This window comes from Odontomachus brunneus, unplaced genomic scaffold, assembly GCF_010583005.1.
Source record: "Odontomachus brunneus isolate Ranch 3 - 2012 unplaced genomic scaffold, Obru_v1 Obru_scaffold_126, whole genome shotgun sequence".
NCBI classification, from domain to species: Eukaryota; Metazoa; Arthropoda; class Insecta; order Hymenoptera; family Formicidae; genus Odontomachus; species Odontomachus brunneus.
In genome coordinates, this window is record NW_022639576.1 from 76,038 (window position 1) to 98,386 (window position 22,349).

At 43.6% G+C, this 22,349-nt stretch overlaps 3 protein-coding genes across 10 annotated transcripts in view; 1 reads left to right on the forward strand and 2 right to left on the reverse strand.

Annotated features, from left to right (window-relative positions):
• Nucleotides 1-104: 104 nt before the first annotated feature.
• Nucleotides 105-4,652, reverse strand: LOC116849843 (integrator complex subunit 5). 3 transcript variants are annotated; one of them, XM_032827423.1, is made up of 12 exons: nt 4,460-4,652; nt 3,882-4,339; nt 3,687-3,816; nt 3,209-3,618; nt 2,942-3,077; nt 2,170-2,833; nt 1,836-2,080; nt 1,540-1,745; nt 1,266-1,412; nt 883-1,023; nt 540-800; nt 208-429 (listed from the first exon to the last, which is right to left on the reverse strand). In XM_032827423.1, the coding sequence occupies exons 2-12, from the start codon at nt 4,101-4,103 to the stop codon at nt 208-210; spliced, it is 2,784 nt and encodes a 927-aa protein (XP_032683314.1). In that variant the 5' UTR covers nt 4,104-4,339; nt 4,460-4,652. The 3 variants fall into 3 exon arrangements, with proteins under 3 accessions (XP_032683316.1, XP_032683314.1, XP_032683317.1); XM_032827425.1 differs by lacking the exon at nt 4,460-4,652 and having other exon boundaries at nt 105-429; nt 3,882-4,103; XM_032827426.1 differs by having other exon boundaries at nt 3,209-3,603; nt 3,882-4,652.
• Nucleotides 4,653-4,851: 199 nt separating this feature from the next.
• LOC116849851 (protein anon-73B1) lies at nt 4,852-6,315 on the reverse strand. 2 transcript variants are annotated; one of them, XM_032827441.1, is made up of 3 exons: nt 5,902-6,315; nt 5,173-5,345; nt 4,852-5,099 (listed from the first exon to the last, which is right to left on the reverse strand). In XM_032827441.1, the coding sequence occupies exons 2-3, from the start codon at nt 5,341-5,343 to the stop codon at nt 5,001-5,003; spliced, it is 270 nt and encodes an 89-aa protein (XP_032683332.1). In that variant the 5' UTR covers nt 5,344-5,345; nt 5,902-6,315; the 3' UTR covers nt 4,852-5,000. The 2 variants fall into 2 exon arrangements, with proteins under 2 accessions (XP_032683332.1, XP_032683331.1); XM_032827440.1 differs by lacking the exon at nt 5,902-6,315 and adding an exon at nt 5,462-5,671.
• Nucleotides 6,316-6,523: 208 nt separating this feature from the next.
• LOC116849840 overlaps nt 6,524-22,349 on the forward strand; it is a 42,545-nt gene continuing 26,719 nt past the window's right edge. For 2 of the 5 annotated variants that reach the window (XM_032827415.1, XM_032827419.1), the window contains exon 1: nt 6,525-6,959. The gene's annotated coding sequence lies outside the window, so the exon portion shown is untranslated. Of the gene's footprint in view, nt 6,960-7,033; nt 8,056-22,349 lie in introns of those variants that run through there. The other 3 variants (XM_032827418.1, XM_032827417.1, XM_032827416.1) reach the window with 3 other exon arrangements.

A 22,349-nucleotide genomic window follows, 5' to 3' on the forward strand; every position in this document is an offset into this window, starting at 1 on the left:
AATGGTAAGTCAGTAAAATATGATCTAAAAAGTATATATATATAAATAATATTTAAAAAGGAAAGCGAGATATATATATGCAGTATATTTCTGATAATAGTTTTATTACTGTCTAATTATTATTATATTATTATTACAGTTCTGATTATTATTATATACAAGTCAAAATCAATATAAATTTTATTCAGGATGTAACGTATATTTATGCTACTTGTTTTCATTATAAAATAACATTGAGTACAAAGATCCTAAAGTATGTATATTCGCTAGCAGCACTAAACGAAGAGTATCCGTGAAGCGTGCGTTGGGTGCTGAAGTATCAATGTCCCTCCAAGCTATATTAGCGCCATCAGTTCGGGTAAACAACGCTGGAGATGGCACATGTTCACGCATGTATGCCCATACACATTCTTTCATTACCGTATTTATCTGCAAATGTGAATCAAGATCTCGTATCAGACATTAGAGTCAAAATTCTTCGTTACTACAGCTAAGATTATCGATGTATCTAGAAAGTCTTCTAGAACACAATGAACTACCTGGTGCGGCTCCAAAACAGGCAAAATATCCCGAATACTCGCCAATGGCGGCGGTAACAATTGTCCCAGTGCCATTATATTAACGAGCGATACACCTTCCTTGGTGTTCCAATTGGCCATGACGGTCGCAGCAATGCCTCTCAGTAAGACTGAGCTGTACGCCAATGCTGGTCTGTACCAGGCGGTCAGTTCCAACAGTGTCCACAATAAAGGTACATCTTTGAACTTGCGACGGATTTGCAAATCTCTTTCGATCGTCACCTGCGATATTTCGTATTCATTATTACCGGATAATAATCAATTTAATATTGCCAAAATGCTTCGTGCTAGACATGAAAATTACTTTGGTAAATTCTTCGTCGGGCCATGGAAGACCATTGTACATAACATCGGGTGATACCAATTCGACCAGCAGTAGACTGACCATCATCAGAGCGTCTAAGTTGACGGGATATCGATCCGAGTCTTGGTTACTGCAGCATGCCTGAAAACATGCAAATTGAACGTCATGGTACGTCATTGGCTGACTTACTTATTTAGCACTAAAAAACGTCATAGACTAGAAGAAGTTGAGATAGTTACTCTAAATTCTTATTGTATTGTTGAAGCAAGTATCAACCGTTTAATATAATTGAAGACAAATTGATATAATTGAAGACAAATCAAGTATATAGATTACAATCTTTTTTTCTTTGATTTCATTTAGAACTTTACCGGATTCTTTACCTTTATAACGTCTATTAGTAATATTTTATTCACAGCAATGATTTCTTTATCGACTGAATTTTCAGGTGGTGGTCTCCGTGGACCATGTCCTATCACACCGGCGTGAAACACCGATGAGTGTCGTTGCGCTAACATAGTGCTTGTTACCTGCAGAAATGTGAGATCATTCAGATTTTACACATCAATAGAATCACAATGTTATTCAGAATATCTAGAACAAGATGCATGTCGTATGTTTTAGGTATACTTGCGTCGTATTGCAATGTAAGATTACCTGTTTATGATTCTGATGTAACAGCAACATCTCCTCGAAACGAGGCTCAAATTTCTCTTTTGCACCGAAGCTCTTGGCTTGTTCGTTATTTATACTGTTTCCTAATATTTCTCTGAGAGCCAATACGCGTGCACACGGGGAGTAACACGTCAGATCTCTCAGCAAGTGACATACCATCTTCACTCCTCGCTGCTTCATATTAATGTCTAAAATAAAAATAAATTGATTATATTTTATATTCTCTTTCTCTCTCTCACGCTTGAAGAAATTTGAAGACCATAGAAACCTATAATTACCAGTTTGTACGATGCATAAGAAGAAATAATGAATAAAAGCTCTCGTTAATCTTAACATAAGTTCCACGTAGAGCATTTGATCCTTTTCAGGTGTGCTTAGTAGATCGAGTAGGATGACAATGTCGGTCGCCAAGTCAAAGTCGTCGGTTTTCGATAACAGACAAGATATCTGGTGCAAATTAGATCTGATCGCTCTGGTGATCATCTTCGACTGCAGTATCGCCGCTTTATTCGACTTTTCCCATCTAAATGAAAAAAAAAAGAGGAAAAATCGTTATCTAATATACTTGATTACAAAATTTAACTTGAATTATATTAAATGGTCGATACTTGCTTCAGTAATATAGTGAGATTCTGAAATAACCGTCTCAATTCCTCCTTTTCTACAATATTTTTATAGTGTATCTCTCTGAGTGCTTGTTCCAAAACCTGTGTAAAGTGGCCGTTACCAGTGAGGATGTCTTCGGATTTGTTTACGGGAAATAACACGATGTTGTTGGTGATGAGACGTAACAAGGCAGCGAGATGAAACGTCGTTTGCGCCTGCACCAGCATGTAGGCCGCCATAGAGATTACTATGTTGTGGCTCTGACTTTTGAGGAAGCATAACAATCTAACGGCGGTCTGCACGCGTAGGGGATTGGAATTCAACAACATGGGCACTAACAACGGTATATCTTGCTTAATAGAATTCAACAGAGCAACTTTGGCGGTCTGAGGTCCGTGTGTTCTCAGTAAGAGATCGATCTCTTGCAGCATCAACTCCAGTATCTCTCGACAAATGTCTTTCACGTTTTGCGCCGCGTTGACGCTATGATAGCCAACATTGCTTGTGTTTAAGCTAGTATCCAATAGTAAATTAATTATCTGCAGTGCACCTTGCTCACATCCCAGTGTCAAATGTACTGTCAAATCGATCAACGCTTCTGGTTGATTGTTGAAATATTTACACCAATCTGCTGCAAACAACGCGAGACGTGGTATGACATCTGGTTTCACTGTAACAAAAATTTACATAGTTGTAGCAGCATAATTTGTGGTTTACATTAACTGCATTATTTAACTAAAATTAAACTTTAAATGTATATATAGAAAAAGAAACTCACATGTTTGTAACACGTCACTAGTTAGTGCTTTCAAGAGAGTCTGTGATAACGAAGCTAAATTTAAAAGGAATGGTACTGTAGCCAACTTCTGTTCCTTGGTATCCTCATCAAGGTTTACATCTTCAACTAAACTCCACTGTAAAAAAATTACATACTTATTAATCTATAAATTGAGAATTTGTTAATTATCTATAAATATCTATAAATTGAGAATTGATCTAGAATATATTTGCTAACATATCCAATATGTATGAGATAGAGCTTTACCTTAAATAAATCCAACAAAGCTCTCCTGATGTCCTGGGAATGACTACCTGCTAAATGTCCTAGTATGCCAACAACAGAATTCAACTTTGGATTCTTGATATTATGTTCATATCCAACAGCACAAAAATCTTTTAGACCACACGACAATACCCTGGTAATCACAGTATTTGGAAAACAGCTTCCCACATGAGCAACAACCCAATCAAAATATGGGCTGTGTAGCACACTGGTATCTAACAAGGCCTTGATACAAGATTCTGTATCAGAATGCATAAGACACTGTAAACACTGTGCTGTAATGTCTATAAGAGTTCGTGTTGCACGACATGACATCCATTGCTGTAGAAAGTCATTGATGCCAGCTTTTGTAGGCAAGTTACCACGTTTTGCATAATCTGTCGACAATTTTCCTATAAAATAATACATGCTTTATATATCAAAAAACTGTACTCTATTCAACTACAAATTAAACACATACCAAGTAATTCCAACGACCATGCTGATATGATAGGTGCCCATGCCTCTGGATTTCCATTGATGAAACTGCTCAGAACAGTGTGAATCTCTGCTATAATACATTCTTCTGGTATTATTATAGGTTGATTTGTCTAGAAGAATTATAACGTATAATTATCGTGCCGTAAAGAGAGCGTAAACAAAGTATGTTATCCACCTCAATCAGACGAACGTATTTTGTCACTACGACGAAGAACACGTTGCAAAAATACTCGAGCACAGCGTCCCTTGCTGCCGGTACATTTTTCAATAGGAATAACGCCGTACGCGTCACATCTTGCGTGTTTGTACTGTGGGAAGGCCTGACGGCACCGGAGATGAATTTTCTAACCTCGGCTAAGATATCCTGAGGCGGCAATACTGTCGTATGATGCATCATTTTTAACGAATGTCAATAATAACGTATTAGTTATTAGTCATTGTTCAATTGCGTCCGTATCTCTAACAAATACTATGCAATGCGTTTGCATTACGATACTGCTTTATGCAGTGACTCCCGACGATTACGAGGTTATGTTTTATATGTGCAAACTTGTTATTACTCCCGGTCGTCCAGTTCTGTTGCTTCCGGTTTAAGATAAAACACATTCGTGATTGAAGTTTCATGCGATTTATCTACATCGTTTATGAGAAATTTAATATTGAATATCGTAATTTTGCACCTTATGGTAGATAGATGATTATTTCAGTGTAAACTTTCTAAAAAAAATTATACCATTCAAATAAGAAACTTACGATTGTTCCAACTTCTTGGTAAGTTATTTGATAATTAAATCATATATCTGTCTTTAATTTATGTTTACAGTAGTCCATGATATCGTTTAATCATGTTTTTCTTTTTTAATTCAACAGTATTTGTTTTATGTATGGACATATATAAGTAGATATGGTCATACATAAGGTCACATATATGGAATAAAATTCGTATACAGAAAAAAATTGCATCTTTTTCCTATAATTATATATGAACATTTTCCTTCTCAAGTTTGTTCAATAATGAATTTATGAGTAGCATCTTTGAATGTGCCACTGAAAATATATACCTGGTGAATAAATTTAAAAATTTCCAAGTCAAATGCACTTGCTATACTGCAGCATAACATTCTAACAAGAAAATTGACATCACATTGGAAAAATGTCATTTAATAGATAACTTATATATATATATCAGATACATACAACACTAAGCAATTATGCAGCAGATCAGTCTTGCACGAAACAGTTATCAGATATAAATATCATTCAGTAGACATTTGATTATTTAGCAAAGAATATTTCAACGTCTCTTTTTCTTCTCTTGCTTGCGTGGTCGGTGAGGCCTTCTTGGTGTTACTTGTGGGCTATTTTCAGAACACTCTACGTCGCTTGGATCATCCTGCAAGTAGAATTAACTGCTGCAGTAGAAGTACAGAAATGATTTTGTAGCAATAAGAGGGACCAGAAAATACCTTCAAAGCTGCCACACCATCCGATGGACCTGCCTGGTAGATCACTATGGCTAATAAACACATAATCTGGAACACTGCGCCCACATAAAGTCCAAATCTCAGCAGCTGTTCAAATAGAGTCTCCTCTGCTGGCAGTAAAAAGCGTTTGAACTGTGGATCCGTGTCCGCCATTTCTACAAACGCAAGATAAAGATGAACAATAAGAGACTCCTCTATAATTAACGCAATTCAGAATCTCAAGTGCTCTACAATCGAAATTAATCCTATTCATATCGGTCATCGTTATTACTTCGGCGTTTGTATTGCATTTATATGTGCGCTTCGTTACTTGTTAAATTAAACATGTTTCGGATAAGTACTGCATCTCGCAAATCAACAAACGCGTCGGGAAGCGAAATGTTACTTGAAGCACGCAAGGCATATTATCCGGCCAAGTCAAAGCCGTGGACGCGTGTAATTATTCGAAACGTCCCGTTCATTCGTGAGTTTATTCTCAAGGCTTTACCCGGCTACACACTATTATTTCGTTTTTCTTCTCTCCCCCCCCCTCCCTCCTTCCCCCCTCTCTCTTTCTATATCTCTCTCTGCCCCGCCGACATTCCATTCTCTTCCCCTTTGAGCTTTCGCGCAACTGCGTATTTTTTCCTTTTCTCGCGCGAGAGGAATTTCTCCGGATCACGATCTCTCTCTCCCTTACGATCCGTACGAGCATACGAGCCATCATCTCACCCTAGCTTTTCCGATCGAGACGATGCCTGCTCAATCGCGCCGGCACATGGTGTTTCGCGATATTTACGCGAGAGACATATATACGCGCGGCGAAGCGAAGCGAGGAAATCAATAATCTTCGGCGGTCGGTAGCGACGACCGCCGTCTCGGCAAATAGTGCCAACATTACGGCAGCAATACATTCACCGACGACGACGCTCCGCACATTTGACGTGCATGTGCGATTCCCACAGCGCGGCGCAACCTCCGACGACTGTGTCGCGCGGAGCAGCGTTTTCGTGGAACAGCGGCTCGCGGCGAACGATCGCGCGACTTTCCAGAAAATCGGCCGCGGGGAAGAGAACGGCGCGCACGTTAGACGGCGCCTCGATTTACGCGCCACCGAGCTGAGCCGAGCGTCCTCCTCGGCACAGCTCGGCGCAACTCGGCTCGGTTCACGCTGCCCCCGACGTTGGCAACACACGGAGTAATATTGCCACGCTCGGCGCCAGATGGCGCTGTCGCCCGATCGACGCGACACCGCCGCTCGCGCAGTGGCGGCGATTCTCAAGCCGACGAGAGCACCCGCCGAACAGCCCGTCATCTCGACGCGAATCGCACGATCGCACGATCGTTTCGATTCACCGTCTCTTCGTACCGTGCCGTAGACATTCCGACGCGACCGTTTCCGCGCGGAAAAACGCGGAGTGGCGTGCTCCGTCGCGCGAAGATGCGTCGCGCGAATCCGCCATGTTCGAATATGGCGCCACTGGCCGAAGCGCAGCTGGGTGCGAGGCTCTGTCGCTCGCGAGTCCGTGGATGTGAACCTTTGTTTTGTACAGAAGAATGGCTGCCATGTCTAGTTTTCGATTGATGTTTTCCGTGGAGATCGTGAATTCCCGTGTTTACCGCGGTATTTAATAACGAGTGCTCGGCCCGCGTGGTGAATCGGCATCGGCCGCGATGTAAGCAGCGCACGTACGCACGTCGTTTTCGCTGCCTTAGTGTCCGTTTCGTCGAAAAATGCCTGTGTTTACATCCGAGTTAGCAGCGAGCTTCTGTATTCCTGTCACATTAAGGTAAGAGACGCTTCCGCGAAGGGTATACGCCACCCAGGCCGGCCCGGATCGCGAGGGTGCGCCGCGAAATCGCGATCCGACGTTCACCGGCTGTGCTCAGCCCCGTCGCCGACGACGATCGTCCACGTCGCGCTACGTCGGCTATGTCGATCATCGTCGCGGTTCCCGTCCTTGTACGCATATCGCGAGCGCCCGGAGACGCTGGTGCTGGCGGATCGCGACCTCGCGCACCCCTCCGCGTCCTCTCCGTCGGGAAATCGCCGTGGGTTCGTACGGGAAAGCGACGCGTACGAGCGTGTACGTACTTAACCAAAAAAAAAGTTCGGTCCTTCCGCGCAGCAGAAAATCGGCAGCTTGGACGGGCGAGCCGACGTCGGGGTCGCGATGACGAGGACGGCGACGACGTCTCCGTCGACACCGAACGATCGTCTTCGGCTACCGCGGCAGATATTCTCCGCTGTATACGTATCTCGTACGCATCCGCAATTTTTCGTCCCGAATGGTGGCAACAATGGCTGGTAAAATGGTGAGCGAGGGCAGGTCAAGCACACGTATCGTCGGCGCTCGTAACTTCGCGGCTGGTTTTTCGCGATCGAGGAGTCGCGTAGTCTCGATTTCATGACTTCCTCGTCGACACGATCGCGCGGACCCATTTCAAATCGCTCGGCGGAGGCATTGCGCCATCCTCGGCGAAATCGCTCAGCGGGCGACAACACGATATTGACTATGCCCGATTTGGGAAAAATGTCCTCCGAATTTTTTCACATCGCCAGTTTATTTGCCGCGGTTCGCCGCTCATGCCACGAGGGGTACCGACAGCACTCTCCTCAACAACACTCGAATATGCTCTCGCAACGCGTGACGATTTGCAGACCAGCAGTTGTCAATGCGCGGCTGGTCTGTTTACCTCTAAAATCAGATATTCTCGTCGTTTGTCAGTTGATTCTCAATCTACGACTCGGATGAGTCTCTACCTTGGCTGCAAATTGGGGGGATCTAACAATCGCCTCAAATATAGAAATCGAACCGTCAGCCGAATCTTTTGGAGAAATACTCGTGACCTTCCGGGAGTTTTCCTCGGATGTGTTAGAGGAAGGTAAGAGGCAGACGACGCGAGGAAAATAAGTGCAAAGTCAGAATGTCGCATAAGCGATAACAGTTTATTAGCATACAAAGCTTACTCCGATGTGAGTGCACGAACATAGACATATTTGTAATCGTTGTAGTTTCTATTTTGGTGCAAGCATGATTTCCTCAACTCTCGTATCTTTGATCAACATAATGCTCAACTGCCAAGCAGAAGCAGCCCAATTTTTCATTTCTATCGGATCTCCACGGGAGATCGTCCGCTCAAACATTTGTCAAAACTTGTCTCGCGTTCTGTTATCAACGCGCTTTGTCAACATAATACCGCGTAAACAATCATCATAGTTGTGAAAGAGGGAGAAAGAGATACACATACAAGCATGTAACTTCTGCTGGCATCGTCCTCTTTTTTTCCTCCGTTCTCACATTTAATTTTTTTTTTACTTAGATGTATCAACATCGCATCGAGCGACGTCTGATCGCCGCGTACATCGACCGTGTGTCTCGGATCGAAAGCCGAAAATCGATGAGCTCTCGAAGCCGACCGGTTCGGAAGCGACTTCGACGACAGTCGAAAAGCAATTTCACACGGCGGGAATAGAAAAATGCGCTGCCAGGAGGCGCTCGTCTCGCCAGCGGCCATATTGCCGGTTCGCCCTGCTCGCTAGTCATCCCCCGATCCCCCCCCCTCATCGTCCCCTCTGTCCCCTCGCGTGCGCGCTCACTCGCTCGCTCTCCCTCTCGTGGAGACCACCTTTTAGCAATCCTTTCATGAGCGCGTGATCCCTACCAATCGTACTTCTGTCTCTCCTATTTTCTCTCGCCACTCGTCCTTCCTCTCTTCCTCTTTCTCTCTCTCTCTCTCTCTCTCTCTCACTCACTCACTTAGTGTGTCCCCTCCACCTCCCGTTCTGCTTCTAAGTTTCCTCGCTCGTCGTCGCGTCGAAAGCTACACACAAGAAGGCGCGTGTGGTTTCAAACAGCGACTGTTCGATCACGAATTTCATGTATTTGATGTATTATCGCGCGGGCAGGATCAGCGCTAGAGTGGAGAGATCGGAATGCGGTCTGTCGCGAGTATCCGCGGATCATCCGGGATGGGGCGCGAGAGCGCAGCAACGGTCCCGATGCCCGACAGTGGGTTCCGTTTCCGTTCGGCCCGCCTCGGTCGTTTCAGCGCCTTTCTCTTTCCCTTGCTCGCTGCGCGCGATCTCGCCCGGCGAGAGTTCGAGATTCATACCGCGAGACGCATTGGACACGCACGCAAGAGAGGAGAGGACCCTCTGCTCCTCCCGGGTTCACACGTCCGCGTGGATCTATATCCTATTTTTAGATTGCGCAGCACGGCTGACTTGAAAACTCTCGTCGCCGCGCGACACACCGGAAGTGAAATATTAACGAGCACGACGAAGACGAGTGTCCGCCGTCGGCCTCCGCGGCCAATGCGCGTGCGCGCGATCATCGCGTTGTAATTAAAAGCCTCGGTGTACGACGTTCTCCTCTTGACGAAGGAGGAGGAGGAGGAAGAGGAATCACGACACTCAGCGGGAAATCGACTGTAGACCTGCGCGCCGTTGATACAGAATTACAAAGCAAAGATTCGCCGCGGTTAGATCTTTCGCGACCAATCGCTCTCTCGGACAAACAGCTTCGTAAATTTACGAACGAGCCCGCACGCGATCCGCACGTCAGCTATTATTTTGCGAAACGTCAGCGACGATGTTTGGTTTTAGACTTCGTCTATGTCAATATGCGAAGTAAACTTGGAGTAAGAGCAGAAGTAAGAAGTAAAAATAATTTATTTCGCTTACGAGCTTATATTCCAACTCTCTTACGCCAAAAGTGTTTCTATCAAGTAAATACTTCCGGTATGAAGGAACTAAAGTTTATGTAAAATTAATTAGTTTTATTTCTTACTCTTACTTTTACTTTTACATAATATGCTCAACTTTGCTCTACACGTATTGTAAACGAAGCTTTAGTGACTGTCTACAATATGCGGAGTAAACTTGGCGTAAGTTGAAGTAAGAAATAAAAATAATTTATCTCGCTCTCATGCCTGTACTCCCTTACAACCCGAAGTACTTCTTCTATTTAAGAGAAATACTTCCGGTGTAAAGGAGTTAGCGTATAGGCGCGTGAGCGAGGTAAATTTTTCTTCTTATTCCAACTTATGTCAAGCTTGCTCCGCATATTGCAGACGGCCATTTAAGACTCGTCTACAATACGTGTAGAGTAAGTTTAGCGAATGAAATAAGAACAGGAGTAAGAAATCAAACTAATTTATTTCACTTGTATATACGTCCAAACTCTAGCTCCCTTACACCGGAAGTATTCATTTGGCAGAAAGGCTTTCGTAAGGGAGTGCGCAGGCGCGTAAGCGAAATAAATTATTTTTATTTCTCACTCCTACTCTCTTTCTCTCTCTCTCTCACTCCTTATGTCAAGCTTACTCCGCACATTGAATAGCCAATTATTGATAAATCGCGGGTGCGATGCAATTCGCTGCGATTGATCTTCCCGCCAAGCCCGAGCGGAAATCGCAGACTTAATTAGTCGATCGCGCAGTCAGCCCAAGCGATCAAAACGCTATCGATTTGCTTAACTCCATTACGCGCGCCTCGCTCGCGTACACACATCCACGCACAAATCAATTATTGATCGGCACATCCGAACTCATAGACGAGCTCGCGCTCACCTCCTCCTCTCCCATGGATAACACGAAGACACAAGTACTTTGCGTGAACTACTCAATTATGATTCGCTCTATGTGCAGTCAGTACAGTATGGGAATGCAACCCTTTCGACGCACGATACACTGCAAAATACATCCGGTAACCAATAGGAAAATTTACCCTTCCAAACCCGCGTCAGATTCGGGATTAGAGATTGGGGAGTTGAAACCTGTGATCAATGGAGAGACGAAGCCAAGATTGAAATCAGTCAATCTCTAATCCCTGATCTCCTAGACTTTTCATTAGGCCAGTATTCATAGGATCTTATTCATGGTATTACCTTGTACCTAAGATCGTCTTACCCTCCGTAATGAAATGACCCGTACAGCATCTAAAGATGAACTTAAGACGATCTTAAGGAGTTCACCCACTTTTACACCAAAATGCTTAAAGTTACGCAAAAATTTAACCTAATCACGTCTATCGTAGTAAATCGCAGCAAAATCGGTACCCATCTCCATAAAACGATTTCTAATACATGGTCTAGACTACATGAAACCAATTTTAGTCTGATAGAATCAGACAAGAAATTCATCTATTGGATGCGGGTGTGTTGTGAAACTCTCTGAAAAAAGTGTTGCAAACTTTCAGGCAATGATCGTAGAACGCTGGAGAACTCGATCGTAGTTTCCGCGCAATTCGCGATGCAGCCAATAGTGAAATGCTCTTAATTGAAACTCGTTCTCTCTCTCTCTCTCTCTCTCTCTCTCTCTCTCTCTCTCGCATACACGCGCGCGCGCTTTCCGCCGCGATAATCGAATTGTATCGCGCGGGTGCGTTTCTCGCAAAGCGATGCACTTGGTCGGCGGCAAAATTCTCTCGGCCTCTCGACGTGGGCGAGCGACGGACTGGCCGGCAATGCAATGGTGTTCCATGCCGCGAGGTGAAATCGTATCGACCGCGAAGGGAAGGAAGTCGCGCGAACTGACGATCGGGCGAGTGAACGAGCGAGCGAGCAAACAAGCGACGTGTGCATGGCCGACGTTTGAGCAGTCTCGAGACGCTAGTCCTTTTGTGCGAGTAATCTCCCACAGATTCGTTCCAGCACGTCCACTGGAGATGTAGAAGTGACGCTTGCCGCGGGATTAAACGTGCTAATTGCCTATTTATTAATCGTGACTCGTCACCTAAACTACAATTCGCGGCGCAAATGACTGTACACGCAAACGCATCATGGCTAGATCTGTTCTTTTTCGCTCAACTAGCGTGCAGTGGACTGCTCTAAGACGATTTGGACACAATGAAGTTGAAAGCTTATCAAACTGTCCAAGTTTCAAAGTCATTACGGTCTTTAGAGTGAAATAAGTATACAATTTTTTCGTTGGATAGAAAACGAACCAAGTTCCAGTGCAGCACTAGTTTAGCTAAAACAAAAACAGACTTAGAAGGAAATCTAGCACAAGCTAGTTACAGGAAGTTCAGCTAAAAGAAATAGAGTATCTATTTGTGACGTCGTCGCGCGTAGGCCTGTTCTTGCTAGTTTGTTCTTCCTGCAATACTCGATTTTATATATATATACTTCACTCTATAAAGTAAAAAAGTGCAACCTGGGGGGGGAGGGGAGGAGGTCATAAATCTTTCCCCCGTAAACTTGTGAAAAGTGAGAAACTTGAAGATTTGTGAGAATGCTCACTCTCTTTTCTCGAGTTCACATTGGAGGAAAAGATTTATAATCGTTTCCAAATACAACAAAATTGTTCACTCACGATTTCATACTGGAGAGAAGAAATTATGTGATTGATCAGTGTCCAAATCCAGTTCACGTGAAAAGATTCATGATTAATACCTTGGCTGAGCCAAGAAGAACAGACCTCGTGTCTCTCTCGAAAACAAAGTCCTGGAGAAGAACAATTATTACAAGAATATGATGGCACGTGCGCGTTGCAATTTTGTAATTAAGTTACAGAATCATACACGGAACACAAAGAGTGTCCCTCAAGAGCATTCCGACACCGATCGTACGCTGACGCGTCAGCGCCCGAAGGCGGTCGAAGGTTATCGCGCGCGAGGTTTTCCTCCCTCCCTCTTTCTTCCTGCTCTCTCTTACGCGCGTGCGGGATTTAACCTTAACCCGCGCACGGGTTTCGGCCGTTTCGGCGTCGTTGGGCGATCGATAACTGCATTTCTGGCCGTCATCGGCGCTTCTCCGCGCTCCGCTCGCGCGGGATACTAATTGCGGCGCAACGTGACTCGCCACGATTGACTTTTAAAGCGAGAGCGGTGCATAATTCATGAGAATCATGCAAATATCAATCAGCGCGCCCCTTCAGCTCAGCTAGTTCTATCGTCGCGATTGGTCAATTCGCGGCAACGCAGGTGGGGAACGCGATCAGTGATGCGTGGGCGCGTTTCATACGATCCTAACTTCCAAAAATGCTCCAGACACTTTTCGTTTTGTTCTCTTCTCTTTAGCGTCTTCTTTGCGTGTAATATAGAGGGGAGAGGAGATTGCAAAACGATTCAGGCACAATGAATTTGGAAGCTCACCGTCTACATTGAGATCATTACTGACCGACTTGCTCGACAATAATATAATTGATAATGGTAATTAAGAACATTAAATAATAATAAATAACAATAATATAATTACTACATAAGAGTCAGTGATGACTCTCAATTTTGACAATCTGGTGAGCTCCGAACTTCGTAATGTCTAAACTGTTTTGCAACCCACACTGTACACTGGAAACCGCAGGGGTGATTCTCCCCTAAGGAGAAGCTCAAGTTTCATTCTCAACGAAAAGCAGCTCGACATTTACCGAAAGAAAACTCGAGCGCGGTCGGGACGCGATACTTGGGGAGGGTGAAAGTGCGAGGGCGAGGGGGGAAACTCTTCGAGGACTCGCATAGACGGGGAGAAACCATCGAAGTGAACCCGTAATTTCGCGGATCATCCGTCGCGAGGGGTCACGATGTCGTGCGAAACCGCAACGTCACACGGTGGTAGCGAACAGCAAAGCGCGGAGAAGAGCCTCTTCTTTTTTTTTATTGGTCGATCGTTTACGTCGATTATCCCCCGCGCTGTCAGGCATCGGTCGTTTACCTGGGTGACGGGCGTCTATATGATTCGATATAGACACGACTGGTCTAATTTTTCCGACGCTCAGTCTAATTAAGCTGCCATTGAAGACTCGGCTGACCGCGTTTCAAGCGTCCGTGGATTCAAATTGGCCATAGCTATACAAAAAATGACCTAATCCAAATAATCTTTGAGTTTTTGTGTTACCAATGAGTAGAGAGAGAAAGAGAGAGAGAGAAAAAATCCATACGTCCTTTCTTCCTTCCACTTAGCTTTCTTGTTTTTTAAGGATTAAGCCAACATTAGAAATACGATTCCTCTTAGGCTCTTATTAGCCAAATACATTAATTTAGTTAAGGATTAAGCTTGTGATGAAACTTTTAAAGAGAAAAGAAAAATTAGCCGTGTTTGGACGATTGTGAAGAAGTGATATCTTTTTAGATCATGTATAGAATTTTCATTCTCATTCTTTTCGAAACGTACTTCACGGGGGTTGGATCATTCTTGCGTGACTACAGCCAATTGATCAATCGACCATCACGATGACGACGACGACGACGGCGATTTGAGCGGCGAACGTAATTTTTTTTCCAGCCATCATTTGCTCTCCTATCGTAATGGCACGTCGAAATTTGTACCCATAAGTGCATGTGCGCGCGTGTGTACAACGTCACGCTGCAATTGATCGTCCGTTAGTATCGAATGTCCACGGCAAACGCGACGTGTCGCAGTGACAAAGGATTCCGCAGCACGTCAGAGACCTCGGATTTTCCACGGCGTTCTCGCGTTCCCCTTTCTCGTGCGGGTGCAAGGCGATCGCTTTACACGCGGGATGCCGAGAGGATCGATTCACGCAGGTCGAAGTCGACATTAAACACTGTGTAGAGTCCTTCCTTCCGCAGTGCCCCGTTTTAAGCGTCTTATAAACTCAGCGAGATGTTATCGGGATGTACTCGCGCGCGTGTACGAGTCAATAATCACTCGATTCTCGTGTTTGTGCGAAAGAAAAGCCGAAACTTTCTTATAATTATATATATTTTTTTAATTACACTTAATCTTTCTTTTGTGTAACGAAGTTTATCTAATTCGTGTTGGAGCGGGTGTAATTAAAAAGTTCACTTCACATTAGTGCTCGATGAATTTCAGGATAAGATCTCAATCGTATTTCTCAATCATAATCAAAGTCGGTCGGCGCTACTTCTTCGTGGACGCCGTTTTATCAGTTGAGCTTGTGTCTTTCTCGTGATGCGCGGTATCAGTCAACTCGTCAGTGTAAACAAACACGTGTTATCAGGGATATCCGTGTTGCGGAAGAAACATCGCTTCGCGCCGGTTTATTAACAATCGTGAAAAACGCTTTTGAATCACCGTGATATTGCGAGCGTGGAAAACGCGCGTTCAATATTTAACATTTCCTAGTAGAACACTTAGCTACAACGACGCGGATCGTAGCACTCTCGTAATTTTTACTCGACTTTAACGAGACCACCGATAGCGTGGAACTCGTGCATTTAGATTAAAAGAACAATGTTTAATATCGGCGGAACACGCATACACTAAAAAAAAAATGGTTAATAGACTCTCTAGATATAAAATCGATATAAGGAAAAACGAGAGCGTATAAGAGCCAATACACAGGAGTAGTGTAATAAGAATGATAAAATTAATAGAGTTAGTGTATGTTCTCTGGACGTAAAAGGAAAGTATTATGTCTAGATTAGAATAATTATACGCGTTAATTACGCGTTTCAGTTCTTCACTTTTAAATCAGTCGTAATCAAACATTAGAAAGGACAAAAAGATACATAACAATCCTATAAATATAATAGTTATTCTAATTTAGATATAATAAATATTTCCTCATTACGTTTAGAAGAGACATATACAAACTCTATTAGTTTTAGTTAGTCTTATTACGCATATACCGACAATAAGAAGGCAACGCGCGATTTTCATAACAAAACAATCTAACGCGATAATCATCATACTCCCACTTCTCCCCTCTATGTTAACACATTTAACACAGAAACACAGTTTACTCTCCTTTCAAATCATGGTTATCTTCGACAAAAAATATTTCCTTGATAATAGTCTCAATACTCTTGGCAAGTTTGAAAAAAGATCATTATCATATACTCAGAAGAAGAATCCTTGTCCTCTTTACGAGAATATTACAAAACCTTGTCGCAAGAAAAATTGCTTCAACTCTATGTTACAAGCAAACCGAATTTTTGCTTCAGTGCTCTTGATTAAAATGCTAAACTTACTAATTCAAAATGTATTTCGAAGAAATGTAATACTTGCGATAATCTCACGATAGAATGTTACTTGTGTTTCAAATATCTAACATAAGTTTATATACAGGCTTATGAGATATTTGAGACACAAGTAACATTCACTTGTACGCCTTTTTCTTTTGTGTGCAGAAGCGCGCCTTCGTACGTGCGCCGATCCAGCCGCGCGGGGAACCGCGATGCGTTTCTTCGGGATGACATCAGAATGTATTAATGGCGCGTGCAGTTTCTGACGTCGCGGATTCGCGCGCCTCTCGTAATAATCGCGCGCCGCGGGGACGGTCTTTGGCACGCGTTTCGCGAGATTAGCCGTCGCGCGTTGTACGCGCCGTATCGATTATATTTTCGTAACGCGTTATGTAACCGTGACGCGGTATCGCGTCACGTTAATATATCGATACCGCGATTTGCGCGAATTGTTCCTGACGTCCGGATGCACATTTGATGTAACGTTATGTTATCTGCAAAACCGTTCTCTTTCTCGCGCAATCTACAGGCCTGTTATCCTGTCGATCACGTTCCTCGTCGACTATAAAAAAAGCGCCGGGACATGCCTGCATACACTGACGAGACGATACACACTGCCGCTAACATCACCGAGGGTTTCGTGACGGCCTCGTCGTGATAATAAATACGTTAAAACGCAAATACGTTTACACCCGCGCGATAACGGAAAGCAACGAGTGCACGGGAATGACGTTTGTACATTCGACCCCGCCGCCGCTAACTCTTGAACGATAAGTGGGCTGATAAGTTCATTTCATCCTTTCACTGTGAAGCAATTAAATCACAGCATTCTGACCGCTATCGTTCGCGTCGTTATCGCGTCGTTCGAATCCATCGAGAAATACAAAGAGATAATGCCAGAAATATATCATGTGCGATACACGTGAGACGCGCAAGAGAGGGAGAGAATTTTATATTAAAAATTACTGTAGAGTTATATAACCGTAAAATGGATCGACAGTAATTGATTGGTCTTTCACATTTTGCTATTTTGCTATTTTGTACTTATGTTTTGTGTTATTCACATTTTTTCCAGTTACTCAATGTTCTATTTAAAAATTTGCTGTTTCTAGCGATTTTTTTCTGCAAAACTAAACTTTGCACAAACAGTCTAATGCTGCATTGCTCTACACATAGAAAATATTGTAGTAAAAATTACGATAAAATTTTGGTAATTATTGGGTCATATATGATCGAATTACATATGATCCAATTATGATATAATTATGATTGAAATTATATCTGTTTAAAAATGTTTGATCCCTTACCATAAATTTATTGTAATTACTTGAATTTCTTTGATATCCTGTATTTGGTAAATTGCCAAGTTTACTATGTCTTCAATAATTTAGTTATTAACAGTTTCAGTATAGTCCTGCTTTGCAGAAGACACTTCACGAAGAAGAAGTAATTGAAGAACTGTAATTTTGACGTAATTCCTACTATTTTCTCCATGTAGAAACATATGTAGTGCAGTTGGCAAAAATTCATATATGAAAAAAAATTACAACATTCTCTTCGTGCACGGACGCGAACCATTGATCGCGTGTCGACGGTCGATAGAGAATCTCGTTCGTCCGCTCGCTCGCTCGAGAGATCGATGGCCGTTTCGATGTGCGCGCGAATCGACAATCGAATCAAACGGTACTCTCGTTTGCGCGCGCGTGCGCGCTCGACGCTTCAAGCGGCTTAACTGCAAAAGTAATTAACGCTTGTCGCAATTAACCTTTATCGTGAGCGTGATTTAAATCCCCTCCACCCCACCGCTGCCGTCCCGGCGGACTTGACGGTCTCCCCCGAGGGTCGGCTCGTGGCCCCGACGCGCGCGCGCGCACGCACGCACGCACACGTGCGCACGCGATGTATATGTTTCACTCACGACACGGATCTCACCGTCACCCTCTCGACCGCCCGCGAGTGCGGGCAATAAGCGAAAACCCGAGTAAGTAAGCCCGCAATGACACGGACGCGTTATCGATTTCGCTCGCGTGGAGTATGCATTTCGCATATTATTTGTTGTTATTGACTTTATTTATTTGCGGGAAAAAGACCTCTTTAATGACAGTATAAACAAGACAGAAGGGTTTAACGATAAATTCGCGGAGTTGATATTACAGTTTTTCTTTTTCATACAAATTTTTTGCAATTTGACTATGTTTTTAGTAGTACAAATATATATAAGTAGCATATATTAACGAAACAAAACGAAAGGATAGTGAGTTACTGCGGAAAAAAGTGTCGGTCTATCTTTCAGCTATAAAACTGTATAGTAATTTTTACTATAAAATTCTCTCTCCGTGCACCATGTTGATAAATTATAATAGTTGTGTCAAATAAAAACAAGATATTTTTAAAATTTCAAATATAATTTAATTTTTATTAATTTAATTTGTTTCAATAATTTCAGGAGAAGAAATACGAGCTTATTATCGAACGCGCGCATAATTCAATATCGGTCTATCCTTCTCTCTCTCTCTCTCTCTCTTGCGCGCGCACGTGTGACGATTAACTCTACGTTTTCATGAGACGAGGAAGCTGGAAAAAGCGGCGCTCCTCCGCAAGGAAATCGAGACGCCCTTTTTCGCGTCGTATTCTAAAATTTATCGGGCGCGTTGCCCGTCGTTAGTGAGAAGTTGGCGAGTCGTCGGCGCGAATTACTTCATTTGCGGCCTCGCAAATTAAGCCGTCCGCTAAACGCGCGTGTAACGGAAGCGCAAAGGACAAATGCAGTGTCGCGCGGAATTGGCCGGCCACTCCCGCTACAAAACACGAGTCGCCATTGGTCGCCGTTGGGGACGAAATAAGAGGAGAAAAGGAGGGAAAAATACTGTCGCAATTGTTCGACCGGCTGTTCGATGGCGTGTCTCTCTTTATTAACGCTTCGCCGCTCACGTGAGGAGCGCACGTTTATTGCGTTGCAGCACGCGTAATGGGCCGAACGATCACGTGCGTTCGCGAGCGCACGCGCGCGCGCGATGTAATGAACACGCGCACACACACACATTACGCGTTGCGTAGCCGTCATGTGTGTGCGTACGGGAAAGATGTCGGCCTTCTTCCGATACGCGTTCCTCATCAGCGGATGTTTTCTCGCGTAACTATCTTTCTATTTCTCACTCGCCACGTATCTCGCTCGCCCTGTCCAACGCGAACAGCAAGAGAGAGAGAGAGAGAGAAAGAGAGAGAGCGGAGAAAAATTCACACTACGCGATTGCGTGAATACTTCCTTCTATCCGCTCCGACACTATCAGTGATAGTTTTAATGTCGAACGCCATCGGAGGTGGCGTTAGAATAAAGTGTCGGAAACACTACATGTATGATTACACTGTAATCATTTTTCAAGAGCAAGAAAGCAACGCACGCGCAGTGACAAATATATCGCGGCACGTATTATGGATTTTTTTAAGGTCACCAGACGTTCCCGATTTTCACCCTTTACCCCAAATTTTCTCGGGTGTTATCTGAGACGCCGATTTGTCCCAATTTAGAGAATTTATTTTCTGGAAACAAAAATCTCGCTAGTTATAGGAACTTTAGAAAGTAAATACTCTTATTAGATATTGGGGTCATGTTTCGATATTCTCTAGTATTAAAGATCTATAATATTAAGATGACCAGACGTTGTTTTTTTGTCCTAGATTTTCTCAAATGGTATCTGGAATGCCGGTTTGTCTCGAATTCGGCCGTCTCAGTTTAAAGAATTTTTAAAAATCCTTCTGACAAAAAAGACTAAGGAAATTCACAGTTCTGCTTCTTCTTCTTAATTTTAAGAATAACAAAAATTTTATCTTAGTAATAGTTTTTTCTATGCAGCAGGCATTTATTGTTGTTAAGTTACTTTCATATATCTATAAATAAAACTTTATTTCATACGTGTATATATATATATATACATGTATATGTATAAATAATTTCAAATGATATTTCCCTCGCTCCACACATTACATTTATAAAGTGTCCCGGATTTGGGAGATCCGGTCACCTTAAATTTTGTGGATTCCAATGATCTTTATCATCTTGAAGAGGCGTGACTTAACGATCTGTCGATCCTGTTAACCGCGAGACACGCCGCGTGTTATCGAGACGCTGCGAAATATCGCCCCGTATCGCGGACGCGAGACGAAACAGGGTTGATGCACGAGAGCGAAAGAATGGCACGAGTAAGAGAGGAGAGTTTACGACTCGTCGGGGGTAACCTTGGATGTAATAGCGGAGGCGCACAATGCCGGGTCGTCGTTTCTCGTCCCCCCGTTCTTCTGGGACACCCACGTTATAACGCGCCGCCGCGATTCGTTCGCGCGGCATCGTATCGAACAAACGTCGTCGTCGTTGGGGTCTTCAACGAAAGGAATCCCATTTTCCATGAAACTTTGAAGAGCTCGACGGGAAGGAAACTTCGAGCTCTTCACTCCCGAAAACCGCTCAGTTTCGCACGATATTGCCGCGTATATTTTAATCGTACTATATGTAATATAATTATATTATTATATGTGTACAGATCTGTAATATTATATTGTGTACAGAGTGCTTAAAGAAAAATATTAACACTTCTATGGACTTATTCGATCAGAATAATTCTGCTGTTCTAAAAAATTTACTTCCCTATAGTATAAACATTTTTTAGAGGCACCCTGTATATATATTACATATAGTATAGTAATAATATATTTTATGTACAAAATATGTGTAATATTAGTTGTACATATTTTATACTTAGATATTTGTATCTAAAGGCCAAAGCAATAAGAATGTCCAAGATTAGGCACATGTCCGGACTTTCATCTTACATTATCTTTGGATGACCTAAAACGCGTGTGATAGGGAGGGAGGAAAGGAGCACGGAAATACCTCAACAGGTAAAACAAATTTGTCTTTGCGTAAAACACAAGGATAGGTTCATGCCTGCTGTGCTTCTTTTCTTAGATTTCCCTTCCCGTCGCCCGCTCTTTTTCCTCACGAACCGAATGTACATTTACCTCATTTTGAATGCAAAAGACGTAGTTCTTATAGTGTAACTGGAAAGGAAGAGGAATCTCTCTCTCTTTCTCCCTCCCCTTCTCTCGTTCTCTTTTTCTCGCTGCGACGATCGTAGCGGCATGCCACGACTCGCGGTAACTACTTGCGGCGTGAATGCCGCTGCGAGTCTCGTCCGCAATCACTACTGCGCGCTCCTCGTTGCCCATTACGCGCGCGTGTTTCCAAACCGCACTTCTACACTGCGTTTCGCGTTGATCCGTGGACTTCTCCGCGTTCCTCGGACAAACGACCGAAAAAGCATTCGCGTTATCTCGGCAATTATCTCGGCGACTCGACGCGCTGCTCGCAGTGTGTCGAGAGCGCGACTATTATCGACTTCGTGTTCGATCTTATCGGTTCGCGAGCTCCGAGGGAATTCGATCGTAATTCGACTCGATTCGATTGCGTGCACGCGATAATGCAGTTCTTTCTAGTTCGTCGGACGATCGTATTTCGGATTAGGTCGCCGTTTACCGAGCGTGTCGGCCGAGTGGCGGAATTTTTAGAACGGCGTGGATTTTCGAGGCACGATTTTCGCACACGGTATAACAACGTTGGCTAACCTCGCGGCGTCGCATTGGCTGCCCTAGAGTCTCACCTAGCTTTACCTACTGCAGCACCGCTTATCTTCGATCGAACCTCCCGCACAACTATGCAATGAAAACAACGTTGTGCGCGTCTCTGCCGAAGCGGCGGTGCACGACGATGCCCCCTATAAAACGATATCTTCATTTCACTCTGTCTAATTTAACGATATTCTGTTGACTGAAACACATTATAGAGTTCCTCTGTTCAGAGTTTGGACACCCCGGAAAAAAGCGGATGGGAGTGAGAGAGAAACTGTAGCGTCATCTCGGTGACAGTTTCTCTGTCACTCCTATCGCAATTTCTCTCTCGTTCTCGCTCCTTCCCTGTTACATATGACGACGCGAAAAGCCAATTAGGAACTGATCACCGGTGTACAAACTCTGACTGGAAGCATTCTAGAATATTACACTTCGTCGCCCCTATGGCGCGCAGGCAAGTTTCTAACAATCCACCTTATCGGGACTGAAAGCTGCTGATACAATGTCCTCAGTGAATTCTACTTTAACGCAACGAAAATACAATCGAGATCGTTATTATTCCTTCTGCCTGTGTCCCAGAAGGCAATCCGAAACGTTAAGCAAACTTAATTGAATAAACACTTTTTCCTCTCTCTCTCTCTCTCTCTCTCTCTCTCTCTCTCTCTCT

Bases quoted from the DNA above. Each gene is read 5' to 3' on its own strand.
- LOC116849843 (XM_032827425.1), bottom strand. From the start codon at position 4,103: ATGATGCATCATACGACAGTATTGCCGCCTCAGGATATCTTAGCCGAG. The intron at 3,817-3,881 runs GTGGATAACATA...TAATTCTTCTAG, and splicing joins AATACGTTCGTCTGATTGAG to ACAAATCAACCTATAATAAT. The intron at 430-539 runs GTAGTTCATTGT...TCACATTTGCAG, and splicing joins CTGTTTTGGAGCCGCACCAG to ATAAATACGGTAATGAAAGA.
- LOC116849851 (XM_032827440.1), bottom strand. The intron at 5,100-5,172 runs GTATTTTCTGGT...TTCTACTTGCAG, and splicing joins ATGGTGTGGCAGCTTTGAAG to GATGATCCAAGCGACGTAGA.